At 46.0% G+C, this 13,065-nt stretch overlaps 1 protein-coding gene across 10 annotated transcripts in view; it reads left to right on the top strand.

Annotated features, from left to right (window-relative positions):
- Positions 1-12,997, top strand: part of SFI1 (SFI1 centrin binding protein) — a 52,881-nt gene extending 39,884 nt beyond the window's left edge. For 8 of the 10 annotated variants that reach the window (XM_042841637.2, XM_024108705.3, XM_065567878.1 and 5 more), the window contains 7 exons: positions 4,002-4,264; positions 4,911-5,006; positions 7,184-7,466; positions 8,218-8,371; positions 10,942-11,059; positions 12,136-12,247; positions 12,700-12,997. In XM_042841637.2, coding sequence (XP_042697571.2) covers positions 4,002-4,264; positions 4,911-5,006; positions 7,184-7,466; positions 8,218-8,371; positions 10,942-11,059; positions 12,136-12,247; positions 12,700-12,807 — 1,134 coding nt within the window. In that variant the 3' untranslated portion in view covers positions 12,808-12,997. The remainder of the gene's footprint in view (positions 1-4,001; positions 4,265-4,910; positions 5,007-7,183; positions 7,467-8,217; positions 8,372-10,941; positions 11,060-12,135; positions 12,248-12,699) is intronic. The other 2 variants (XR_006172493.2, XR_010592752.1) reach the window with 1 other exon arrangement.
- The last annotated feature ends 68 nt before the right edge of the window (positions 12,998-13,065 follow it).

The following is a 13,065-nucleotide window of genomic DNA, read 5'->3' on the forward strand; positions in this document are numbered from 1 at the left end:
TCCCTGTGTTGGGGAAAACACCACAGCAGCCCAACACTGTAGCATTTAATTTCAGAAAGGGGGACTATACAAAAATGAGGAAATTAGTTAAGCAGAAATTAAAAGGTACAATGCCAAAAGTGAAATCCCTGCAAATTGCATGGAAACTTTTTAAAGACACCATAATAGAGGCTCAACGTAAATGCATACCCCAAATTAAAAAACATAGAGAACCAAAAATCGCCACTTTGGCTAGCCAACAAAGTAAAAGAAGCAGTGAGAGACAAAAAGGTATCCTTTAAAGAGTGGAAGTTAAATCCTATTGAGGAAAATAGAAAGGAGCATAAACTCTGGCAAACAAAGTGTAAAAATATAATTAGGAAGGTCAAAAAAGAATTTGAAGAACAGCTAGCCAAAGACTCAAAAAGTAATAGCAACATTTTTTTTTAAGTACATCAGAAGCAGGAAGCCTGCTAACCAACCTGTGGGGCTACTGGACAATCGAGATGCTAAAGGAGCACTCAAGGACGAAAAGGCCATTGCAGAGAAACTAAGGGTACGTCTACACTTACCGGAGGGTCTGGCGGCAGGCAATCGATGTTCTGGGATCGATTTATCGCGTCTGGTTTAGACGCGATAAATCGATCCCGGATCAATCCCGGAAGTGCTCGCCGTCGACGCCAGTACTCCAGCTCGGCGAGAGGAGTACGCGGCATTGACGGGGGAGCCTGCCTGCCGCGTCTGGACCCGCGGTAAGTTCGGACTAAGGTACTTCGAATTCAGCTACGTTATTAACGTAGCTGAATTTGCGTACCTTAGTCCGAAGTGGGGGGTTAGTGGGGACCAGGCCTAAATGAATTACACTTCTACCCCAATATAACGCTGCCCTCGGGAGCCAAAAAATCTTACCGTGTTATAGGTGAAAGCGCGTTATATCGAACTTGCTTTGATCCGCTGGAGCGCACAGCCCCATGCCCTGGAGTGCTGCTTTACCGTGTTATATCCGAATTCATGTTATATCGGGTCGCGGTATATCAAGGTAGAGATGTATTTGCATCCGTCTTCATGGCTGAGGATGTGAGGGAGATTCCCAGACCTGAGGCATTCTTTTTAGGTGACAAATCTGAGGAACTGTCCCAGATTGAGGTGTCATTAGAGGAGGTTTTGGAACAAACTGATAAATTAAGCAGTAATAAGTTACCAGGACCAGATGGTATTCACCCAAGAGTTCTGAAGGAACTCAAATGTGAAATTGCAGAATTACTAACTGTAGCTTGTAACCTATCATTTACATCAGCTTCTGTACCAGATGACTGGAGGATAGCTAATGTGATGCCAATTTTTTAAAAAGGACTCCAGAGGTGATCCCGGCAATTACAGGATGGTAAGCCTGATTTCAATACCAGGCAAACTGGTTGAAACTATAGTAAACAACAAAATTGTCAGACACATAGATGAACATAATTTGTTGGGAAATAGTCAACATGGTTTTTGTAAAGGAAAATCATGCCTCACCAATCTACTAAAATTCTTTGAGGGGCTCAACAAGCATGTGGACAAAGGGTATCCAGTGGATATAGTGTACTTAGATTTTCAGAAAGCCTTTGACAATGTCCCTCACCAAAGGCTCTTAAGCAAAGTAAGCTGTCATGGGATAAGAGGGAAAGTCCTCTCATGGATTGGGAACTGGTTAAAAGATAGGAAACAAAGGGTAGGAATAAATGGTCAGTTTTCAGAATAGAGAGAGGTAAATGGTGGTGTCCCCCAGTGGTCTGTACTGGGTCCAGTCCTATTCAACATATTCATAAATGATCTGGAAAAAGGGGTAAACAGTGAGGTGGCAAAATTTGCAGACGTTACAAAATTACTGAAGATAGTTAAGTCCCAGGCAGACTGCAAAGAGCTACAAAAGGATTTCACAAAACTGGGTGACTGGGCAACAAAATGGCAGATGAAAGTCAATGCTGATAAATGCAAAGTAGTGCACACTGGAAAACGTAATCCCAACTATACATATAAAATGATGGGGTATAAACTAGCTGTTACCACTCAAGAAAGAGATCTTAGAGTCATTGTGGATAGTTCTCTGAAAACATCCACTCCGTGTGCAGCAGCAGTCAAAAAAGCGAACTGAATGTTGGGCATCATTAAGAAAGGGATAGATAATAAGACAGAAAATATCTTATTGCTTCTATATAAATCCATGGTACGCCCACATCTTGAATACTGCATGCAGAGGTGGTTGCCCCATCTCAAAAAAGAGATATTGGAATTGGAAAAGATTCAGAAAAGGGCAACAAAAATGATTAGGGGTATGGAACAGCTTCCGTATGACGAGAGATTAATAAGACGGGGACTTTTCAGCTTGGAAAAGAGACGACTAAGGAGGGATATGATAGATAAAATCATAACTGGTGTGGAGAAAGTAAAGAAGGAAGTGCTAGCTACATAGGGAACAAATATTTAATAATGAGCTCTTCAGTGTAGCAGAGGCAGATATAACACGATCCAAGGCTGGAAGTACAACCTAGACAATATCAGACTGGAAATAAGGTGTACATTTTTGACAGTGAGGATAATCAATCCTTAGAATAATTTACAAAGGGCCACGATGAATTCTCCATCACTGACAATTTTGAACTCAAGATTAGGTGGTGGTGTGGTTGGGTTTTTTTTGTTTTTTTGTTTTGTTTTGTTTGTTTTTCCTGGAAAAAAAACAAAACACTCTAGGAATTATTTTGAGGAAGTTCTATGGCCTGTGTTATACAGGAGGTCAGACTAGATGATCACAGTGGTCCCTTCTGACCTTGGAATCTATGAATCTATTTACTCCTTCTCATAACACAAGAACTAAGGGTCACCAAATGAAATTAATAGGCAGCAGATTTAAAACAAACAAAAGGTTGTATTTTTTCACACAACACGCAGTCAACCTGTGGAACTCCTTGCCAGAGGATGTGAAGGTCAAGACTATAACAGGGTTCAAAAAAGAACTTCATAAGTTCATGTAGGATAGGTCCATCAATGGCTATTAGTCAGGATGGGCAGGGATGGTGTCCTTAGCCTCTGTTTGCCAGAATCTGGGACTGGGTGGCAGGATGGATCATTTGATGATTACCTGTTCTGTTCATTCCCTCTGGGGCACCTGGCATTAGCCACTGTCAGAAGACAGGATACTAGGCTAGATGGACCTTGGGTCTGACCCAGTATGGCCAGAAGATCTCCTCATGATCATCTAGTCCAGGGGTGGCCAAATCGTGGCTCGCGAGCCGCATGCAGCTCTTTTACAGTTAAAGTGTGGCTCTTGGAGCCCCCCCCCCCCATTCTCCACCTACCAGACTTTGGGGGGAAGCTCAAGATCTCTGCCTTGCAGCGGGATGGTGGGGTAGGGGCTTCTGCCCAGTGGGAAGGGGGGTTTAGGGGCTTCAGCCCTGCAGGGCACACCTGCCCGGGCTTGGGGCTTCCGCAGGAGTGGGGCAGAAGCCCCGAACCCTGGCAGGTGCCTCCCGTGGGGCAGAAGCTCTGAGCCTCAGCAGATGCGCGTCAGCTCTCGAACTTCTGAAGATTGTCATATGTGGCATGGAGGGTCAGTAAGCTTGGCCATCCCTGATCTAGTCTGACCTCTTGCACATTGCAGGCCACAGACCCTCACCCACCCACTCTGGTATTAGATCCATAACCTCTTGCTGAGTTACGCAAGTCCTCACATCATGATTTAAAGACTTCAAGTTACAGAGAATCCACCATGGGCACTAGTTTAAACCTGCAAGTGACCCGTGTCCCATGCTGCAGAGGAAGGTGAAAACCCCCCAGAGTCTCTGCCAATCTGACCTGGGGGAAAATTCCTTCCTGATCCCAAATATGGTGATCAGTTAGACCCAGAGCTTGTGGGTAAACCCAGCAGCCAGACACCATCCTGTTATCCATTGCTACTTCCCAAGGACATCCCTTCTTGGGTGGCATGATGCTGCTTCCCTCTACCCTCATCCATCAAACGACCTGCTGCTCTTTCTGCTTGGCAGGAAACCTACAGCCTTCACCAGACAGTGTATCGTTGTGCCATGCTGTGGAAACGAAAGGCTCTCTACAGGAACCTGGACAAGCCTCACTCCTCTCTGCCTTCTCTGAAGAAGAGGGTGACATTTAAGATGCCCATGCCTGATGCCAACCCTGGGGCAGGAGGAGACGCAGCAAAGGCAGTGACTCTGTGCTCTGTGCCGCAGCCCATGAAGAGCGACGATTTGCCGTTCCTCCTTGCTGCTGGGGATTCGGTTTTTAGTGAGCTGTGAGTGTAAAGTTTCAGCACATCCTGCATTACGCTCGCATTGCATTTCTGAGTTCATTTCTTAAATCCCTGCTGTGAATTTCCACACAACTTCCCCTTCCCTCCTGCTGCTGCACGGTATGTCTGTTAATGCTGAGTTATAATAGAACTGCTGCATAATGTATACAGCTGCCCATGAATAATGGAAGGACTCGTGACTCTTCCTTGGCAGCCCATTACTAGCCCAGCCCAGCTTAATGACTTCCCAATGGAACTTCCTCACTGTATGGCAATGGATTACTGGGGTCCTGGTGATCTCTAAGTGGGAGCTCACACAGGAATGCCTGCAAATTGGTGCAGGGATAGAAATATTACCACCACGAAACTCATCTGACCACAGTGAGGTCCCAGAGCTGCCACTAAGCCACACCGTGCTAGGTCTTAGCTGTGCTGAAATCGGTCAGTCCTCTCCCCGGCTTTATGGGAAAGGGGAACTATGTGCTTTCTGAAAGCTGTTTCCTAAAAATCTCTTGCCAGTCTTGCTGGTGATCTCATGCTGAGAGTGCATTTTGTGTGGGAAGGGGGATGACTGGGGAGGCTGCCTCAGTCAAGGACAGGAGTCCCTGGGATCTTAGCAATTGCCTGATTGTTGTTGTTGTTTTCCCAGAAACGCAGTCCGCCAGGCAAGACTACAGCCCCGTAGACCTGACTTCCTGCTGCAGTCTCTGGAGAGAGAGGGCTTGTTGGGGATACCTTTCAATGAGTAAGAACACTTGAGCTTTAAAAGTAGGGGAGGAGAATCTAATTGGAGTGGTGATTGCAATGAGCCTCTTGCTGTGCTCCTGCCACGCTAACTGAATGTACCACCTTGTGAGCTGTGAAACTTATTAAGTTCTGCTGAGAGCTTACTTTGCCTAGACATCTCTTCTGTGCAATATGAAGGGCAGCACAGTGACACGAAGAGCTTCAGGTTGCTTACACAATGGAAAAGAATAACAGAGCAGTCAGAGGGGTTAACCTACCATGTGCTAAGAGCTTAGTTTCACCAGTACATAAATTTGAGGGAAAGACTGAATTCATCTAAAACATAGTGTGCCCCCAAAAAGAGGTGCAAGTTCTTCTCTGCAAAGAGTCTGTGCAAAAAGGCTTTGGAGCTGTCTGTATTTAGAGCCTCAATGATTTCCAGAATTTATGGGCTCAATTTACAAGCAAAAGGTGTTTTTTCTAACTGCCTGCCCTGCAGCTTAACATGGAATCTGAGTGTCACACTGGCTACTTTCTGGCTCATGGATCCGAAGCCCTGCCCTCATTTGCCCCGAGACACCAGACAATCTGGAACTGAATTTTGGCCTTGCCATTGGAACCTCATTACTAATTTTGTTAATGAGGTGTGAGCTAGAATAGACTCCTGCTCCCCGGTCTTGCCTGAATTTGCTCTGCGGGGCTAAGAGGAGTAAGAAGTATTTGCTAGTCAATAAACAAACCAGAGCTGACCCTGAGTCCCCACAGGGTGCAGAGCTGCTGAGCAAAGAGTTACCATTTTTGCAGTCCCTCTTCTGCGTGTGATTTACAGTGCTGCGGATGCTCGAGGAGCCACCTGTTCTGCTATCAGTGCTAGTTCTAGCTATGATATCACTTCTCTCAGAAATGAATGGGTTGAAGCTGCACCGCTGTAGAAGCAAAAGTTTTTCAACAGGAAAACCTTATTGAAAGTATTTAGTAGGCTCTTTTCCACGCTCTCTTTAGAAACCCCACTTTTCTAGCTAGTGGTACAGCTTCAGAGAGAGGGAAGATACTGCAGTTCAGAGAAGTCTCTCTCTCCATTCTCTGTGTTGTCTAAACCTGGATCAGGTCCCCGCTGCTGGGACCAAAATGATATAGAAATATACTCCCTGAACACTTACTTTTTTTTTTTTTTTTTTTAAAGATGCTGTCAACAGGTTCAGGTTAAAATGCTCTAGGAGGGGAGATACCAGGCACCTAAGATCTATCTAAGCTGCACGGCCGTGCAGCTTAGAGTATTAAGCCCCGCGCAGGGGCTCAGGGCTTGGGGGGGAGAGATGCCTGTCCCCCAGCATGGACCTGCCGCAGCGGGAAGAGGTGGCCCTTCCTGCCAGCCCCAGCATGGACCTGCCCCGGACTTGCTGCGGCCGGGGAGAGGAACCCCTTCCTTGGCCCAGCCCAGCCCCGCCGGAGCTGCTGCAGCTGGGGAGGAGGCACCTCTCCTCTAGCCCCGAGCTGCTGCAGCGAGAGCGGGCTGGAGGGAGTCCTCTCTCCCCACTGCAGTCCTGCGACAGCCCGCACCCAAAACTCCTCATCCCCAGCTCTACCCCAGAGCCCCCCCACCCCAGAGCCTTCACCCCTAGCCGGAGCTCTCACCCTCTGCACCCAACCCTCTGCCCCAGTCCTGAGTCCCCTCCTGCACCCTGAACCCCTCAGCCCCCCCCACATGACTTGTTATTTGCACCAATATGAAGGTGATGTCACACATCACCTCCATATTGGTGCACATAACAAAATTCATTCCACACACACATGTAAAAAATTAGAGGAAACACTGCCAGGCATCATCTCTTATCTGAGGCTTTTTTGATCTTTAATGATTGTGTTGGTTCTTCCAGGCTTGCTGCCTGTTAAAGAACTTAACATGGGTCCTAACCAGGTTGCTATTGTCCCTTAGCAACAGTGCTTTTCATAGCAGGAGCAGCACAGTTTCTTATGATCCTGTGCCACAGATTGAAGACAATGTTGCTAAGCAACATATACGGTATTTTTCAGTGGCTTACCAGGCTGTCTGACTCTTTACAGGGGATTAACCTCCACTAGGGTGAATGGTTATAACTATGTGTTCCCCTTCTGGCTATTCTGGATTGAATATAAAGAAGAATATGGGGCTGGCTGGAAAGTAACAAACCCTTCCCCCTTTCCTTCCCCTTCTAGACTGGAGGGACCAGAGGTGCCTTTGCCGCAAACATCCACGAACAAACATCCTGCTCAGGCTGGGGCCTTACTTGCCTCAACTCAAACGGAGCAAAGTGGCTGTAAACAGCTGTTCCAGATGGATAGCACTAGTTACTCCTCATGCCCCCTTACTGTGCCTACCCCTCTAACCTGTGTACCATCTTGGACGCATGGCACATGCCATCCTGCTCAGACTAGTCCAAAGCCAGTGCTGTTGCCTCCCTCATCCTTCATGTCACGTTTGAGATGTGAATCAGAAAAGGTGAGTTTCATGCAGAAGTAACTAGAATACCGGACAACTGGAGTTGGCTGATGCAGCTTTACTGTCCGGTTTTCTTCCAGGGCTCCCACCCCTTCTTGCCTGAGCTGGTCCTGCCTTTTTAATAGATCAAGTTAGGTAGGATTGATGTGCCTTTGGAGCCTTTCTCCTCCACTTGCCACAGTCACTACAGTGACGATCTGAAGCAGCAATTTGCTTTTTGGCTAATTCATGTGTGTGGTATTGCACTAGAATTCCTGGTCCTGTCCCCTGCTCAGCAAGGTGTCTGTCATTACTAGCTGCTGAGATCTGAGAGTGCTGCTTGAGCCAAGGGTTCAGAGTAGCTACAGCCAGATGAAATCTAGTTGAGACTGACTAAATTTAGCAGCAGCTCTTACGCCTGCAGGTTTCTTTAGCAAACAAAGGGAGGGGACGGGAGGAATGGGAATCTGCAAACATTTGAACAGCATTTAAATTCCTCTGCTCTATTGCAGAGGGGAGGAGTTGTTTACCCTTCCAGAAGGGATGGGAAAGCTCTGACTTCATGAAATATCATGTAAGGAGCAAGGCTGACTGCAGGCACCTGTGGACACCAAGTAACTGCAGGGTCCCCCTCAGTGGAAGGAGGGCTTAGTATGTTAGGCCACGTACAGAGTTCTGTTTTAAAGCCCTTTGTGGCCCTGCTCACCCGAATCCTATTTAAGAGGTGAGATGGCTGTATTTGTATCACCTTATTGTACACCTGGCTTTGTAGAATGAAGGTCAGCCCCTGAAGGGTCACCTGGAAACTTTTCTCCAAGACCCTCAACAGGCCACTGTGGGGAAGGAGAGGAAGCAGCCAAACTCGCAGGCACATCTGCTGCTGCCCGAAATTGTCACAGGAAAAGAGAGCAGGCCCAAAACTGCAGGTATGTTCTCAGCTCTAAATTACAGCAACCATCCCTGACCTGGCAGCACTGAAAGCCTCCCCCAATGTGAGCAAGATTGGGTTGGGGAAGAGGCAAAGCTACCTGCTCATTGAGCCGGTGTGTGGGGGCTGACTGTGTGTTGGAGGAAGAAGTCAGACATTTGTTTTTTGAAAGGGAAGATACAAGTGATACAGTTTTCTATGCTCCAGGGTGTTCAGAGGATTAATTGAGAGACAGGTTCTCCAGAAGTGAAGGGTGGGAACTTCTAGGGCCCAGCCTGGCCAGAGAGACCAAGAGCAGAGCTTATTTTAATGCCGGGGAGTTCATACAGCATAACCCAAATACATACTCCTCCCTGCCTCATAGAATGGTAGAACTTGCTAGAGAAGATGTCCCATAACGCAAGGAACAATTTCACTGATACAAGCAGTTTCTGGAGTACTGCTTACCATCAGAGGTATTAAGAACACTCTGAGGGCTCCAAAAAGGGTAAGGCTAGGGAAAAGAGATCAAGTGTGCAGCTAAAACCACAGCTTTGGGTTTTAAGGAGAGAACCCAATGGAGGGAGAGGGATAGTCAAGGGAGCAAGTGACACATTCTAGCACTCATCACAGCAGTGCTTTGATTGAATGCCAAATTTTACGTGAACCATAGTGAGCAGGTAGGATCTGAACACAGCAGCCTGCAGTTCAAAGTGGTTGTCTGCACTACGGCCAGGGCCTACCTTTAATTAGAAGCATGAAGTGCAGGTTCTAAATGTTCCATAGGATTGGGATGAGGTGCTTCCTCATAATGTAAATTGTACAGTGTGTATCTGCTGCTTGTTCTTCCTGGCCTAAAGCATGATAACAGGTCCAAAACCACAGATCCTTAGCGTTGCTAAGCCATACGCTGAAGAACCCCACAACTCATGCATACCCCACAACTCAAGCTGAATTTGGAGGGAGTCAAATCAACAGTAACTAATACAGGCTCTGTAGGGTACTGTATGTTGGAAATCTTGGCCCATGCTCCCTTAACCTCTTATGGGTCAAGTTCCAGCTCTGCTGTTAGCCCGGGAAGAGAGGCTAGAGGTGGTGGGGTGTCTATTTTGATAGAATAAATAGGCTCAGAGAGTCAAAGGCATTTACTTGACCCTGTCACTGTGCAACACTAAACAGTCAAACTAGGCTCAGCATTTTTAATACAGAGACCTCAACCTGCCTAGTACCAGGCCAAATACACCATTAAAATCTTTTTAACCTTTTATTAAAGATACAGAAAAAGTCAAAACAGTTAAAGCATTTGAAATGTATGTAATATATTAAGCCTTTCATTTTAACAATACCCCTTGTTCTCTTTCCCTTTGGCTGTAGAGTGTTTGTATAAGGACTCTGCCCACCCCCATTTTTGACCATCTTTTAGATGGTTTTAAAGATGGTAATAACTTGTCCTTTTGGGGGGAATAGAGAAAATTAGTTGAGAAGGACTGGAGCTACAGTTAGTTTTAAAGTCTGATCCTGTTTCCTTGCAAACAAGACAGATACACACTAAAAGGGAGAGAAAAGAACAGTACAGAGAGAAAATGCAGCTTCTGTCTCTAGTGCTGAATTTTACTTACAGCCCTGCTGCTGGAGAAACACAAGCCCAGTACATGGCACACCACTCTGAGGCCTGGCAAACTTGTACCAGCATCAGGCTTTGCTTTTAGCTGCCTCTCTGGTGGCAGGCTCACAGCACTGTTGCAAAAGTGGCAGTCTTGGCAGGCTAAGAACGACTCTTAGCAAAAGGAAACAGAAGAAATAAGATGTGGGAGGAAAATGATGCATGAGAGAATAGGTGAAAGCCAGAACCAAAGTTTTACACTTCAGGTGGTATTTGGGATTTAGCCAAAGCTAGTGGACGTGGTGATGTCATCTGTGTTCATCTCAAAATCAGGACATTGAAGGGCCAGTGGTGTCCCAAAGGATCCTGAGGTCCCAGGAGATGTTGTGAGTGGAAGCCATGATATGAAGCTTGCTCCCTTTAGTTCACCCATCTCAATCCTCCCCCAAAGTCTTTTTTTTTTTTTTTAAGGACCTCAAAAGTCAAGTAATGAGCGAACTAGCCCATCTTCTCATTGTTCTGCTCACCAATTATGCCTAATTTCTGACACAAGTTTGTCTGTTTGACTTCCAGTCCTACCCTTTTTTGTTTACCAGACATATCAACATCGTCCAAACAAAAAGGCCTTCTGCTATAAATCAGCGACTAATTCATCTGTCTTAATTTTTGCTGACTCTTATAAGCAATTTTATGTAACAGGCTGAGTTGGACTTTCATTATCTTTTCCCGTCAACACTTACTGTTAGAGGTGATTGGATCATTTTATAAACTTTTATCCACTTTTAAGCACACAAGTGGGGTAGGTCTTTCAGGCCCCAGTTATTACAACAGAGGCAGCACATCACATGATAGCAGTGAGGACCCAAAGGCACAGCACAGTGGTAAGTTTTTGCCTACAAGCCGGTCTGTTTTCCAGAGAGGAAGCAGCAGGAAATAGACAGAACCTCAACCGCATCATCATGTGTGTGCTTGGTGTTTGGTTTCAGTTGAAAGGAGGCAAGGCTATTCCACGGAGGGAACAGAGCTGCAGAAACAGCTGGAAGCAGAGCTCCAACACATCCGACAGCAAATGCAGCATTACCACGATAGCAAGCAGGAGCTCAAGTACGTATAAAGTCCCCTTTAGCCAGCTTCATTGTGTGCTCTTAATCCAGTGTTGCATTTCTATATGGAAGTGCAGTTCTGCTCTGAAAAGTAACATCCTTATTCAGTAGATCTGTCTCCTAGGCCTGTTCAGTTACATCTGCTGACCTAAGAGAATAAGAGTTGTGGGTTTTTTGTTTACTCCTATTAGACCTGTACTGCCAATACAGCTTGGAGGGAGTTACCTTTTTGTGCATCCTTGGCAATTGTTTACTATCATCTGTGGCAACCACTGAAGGAAGTGTAGCCATACCGGTGTCACTGAGGGCATAATCTGAAATCAGTGAGTTGAATTGGTATAACCGAGTCAGAATGTCATCTTCAGACTCTCCTCCTCATAAAATCAGACTCCTAGTAAAGACCCTGCTTGGCTCTCAGATCCCAGCCTGATTCTGTAGAATAGGCAGTTAGAAAAACATTGATGTGAGTAGTTAGACACAAACCTGTAATCCTAAGTGGGATTGTAGTCACATTTCAGAGTGGAACAGGACTTTAAGGGGGAACCTACTGGTATGGAAAGCAGCAGCAGTGGACCAAGAGTAGGAGAGGAACACCCAACCTTTCTTGTATTCTCCAGGGACCCTTTCTCACCATTTTCCTGCTAACATCCAGAGGCCAAAGACTGGAAAATGGGTCCCTTACATGGCAGTAGTGAAGCCAGTTTTTCCTATGGTGGGTCTGATGGTGCCTAATGTTAAAATAAGTTTCAGGATTATTCTAAAACTGGCTCTTACAACCCAGCTTCCAGCTAATATGCTGTGGCTTGGGTTTCATCCCTAGGTACTTATACCTCCCACCTGGCAGCCAGGCATTGCATGTTTACTGCTAAAAGGCACTGTAAACGCAATCTCCTTTAGAAAAATCTAGAAAGAGCAGACACACTGAACTCCTTCCCATCAATGTTTGCTGGTAGTGAGTGTCCTGGACATCTACAACTATTGATGCAAATGAGTTAAATGCACAATGAGCCTTCCGTGTCTCACCCTAGCTTGCTGTGATCCCATTCAGAACAGGCACCATTTAACCTGTTCCCTCAGGTCATGCCGGCGGCAGGCGCGCATTCTGCACAAGTGGCTAGAAATGAGTACCGTGGAAACTGGGGCAGTGGAGCAAGATGTTGCGCAGCAAGTTCAAGAAGAGCTGGATCAGGTATGTGGACAAGTAGTGGTGTGAAGGCCAGTCCCACACAGTTACTGAGTAAAAATTATGACATATAGTACCGCAAAGAGACATGGAACCTGTCCTGAACGCATTTAGTCTAATTTGGATGATTGTGAAACAAAGGCTGAAGGCATGAGGAGGCAGTTGTGGGAGATTAGTAACAGCAGGATGGGTAAACTGTTCCAAGCAAAGGGGCTAGTGAGAAACAGGGCATAATGAACAAAGTCGATTAAACTATTCACATTTTTCTCACCACACCACAGCTGTCCAAGGAGTAACCCAGTCCTGTCACTTGATACTTTCCTATTCAAGTGGGGTAGTGTGAAAGCTGTTCAACCAAACAGTGTCAGAACGCTTACAGACTCAACTTGCTGGAAAGAATGGTTCCTGACTTTACTAATCATTTAGCCCGTTCCTCTTCCCTTCATTTTCTCTTGTAGTTGGAGGTGCAGATCAACGCTCTCACCAAAGTGCTGCTAGAAGGGAGACATTGTCTGCAGAGCTACATCACCCGTGTGGAGGACATTCGCACTGCTTTGGATATGTAACAACTCTAAAACCTCTGAATGGTTGTTCGTGCTCAGTGGTAGAATGGGGTGGCTGGCTGGTCAATCTTTGATGATGTGCTTTTGATGTCAGAGAGGACATACACCTAACCTACATGATCTCTAACTTTGTGAAGGGAAGTAAACCAAACTGCTCTACCAATTAAATGTATATTTCCTTTTGCTGCATGCATATGGGAGACATTGCCTCATTTATTTACCATAGTTGTGATAAGAAACAGGACACACTGTTGTGCAGCT

The sequence above is a fragment of the Chrysemys picta genome, chromosome 15 (assembly GCF_011386835.1).
Source record: "Chrysemys picta bellii isolate R12L10 chromosome 15, ASM1138683v2, whole genome shotgun sequence".
Lineage (NCBI taxonomy): Eukaryota > Metazoa > Chordata > Testudines > Emydidae > Chrysemys > Chrysemys picta.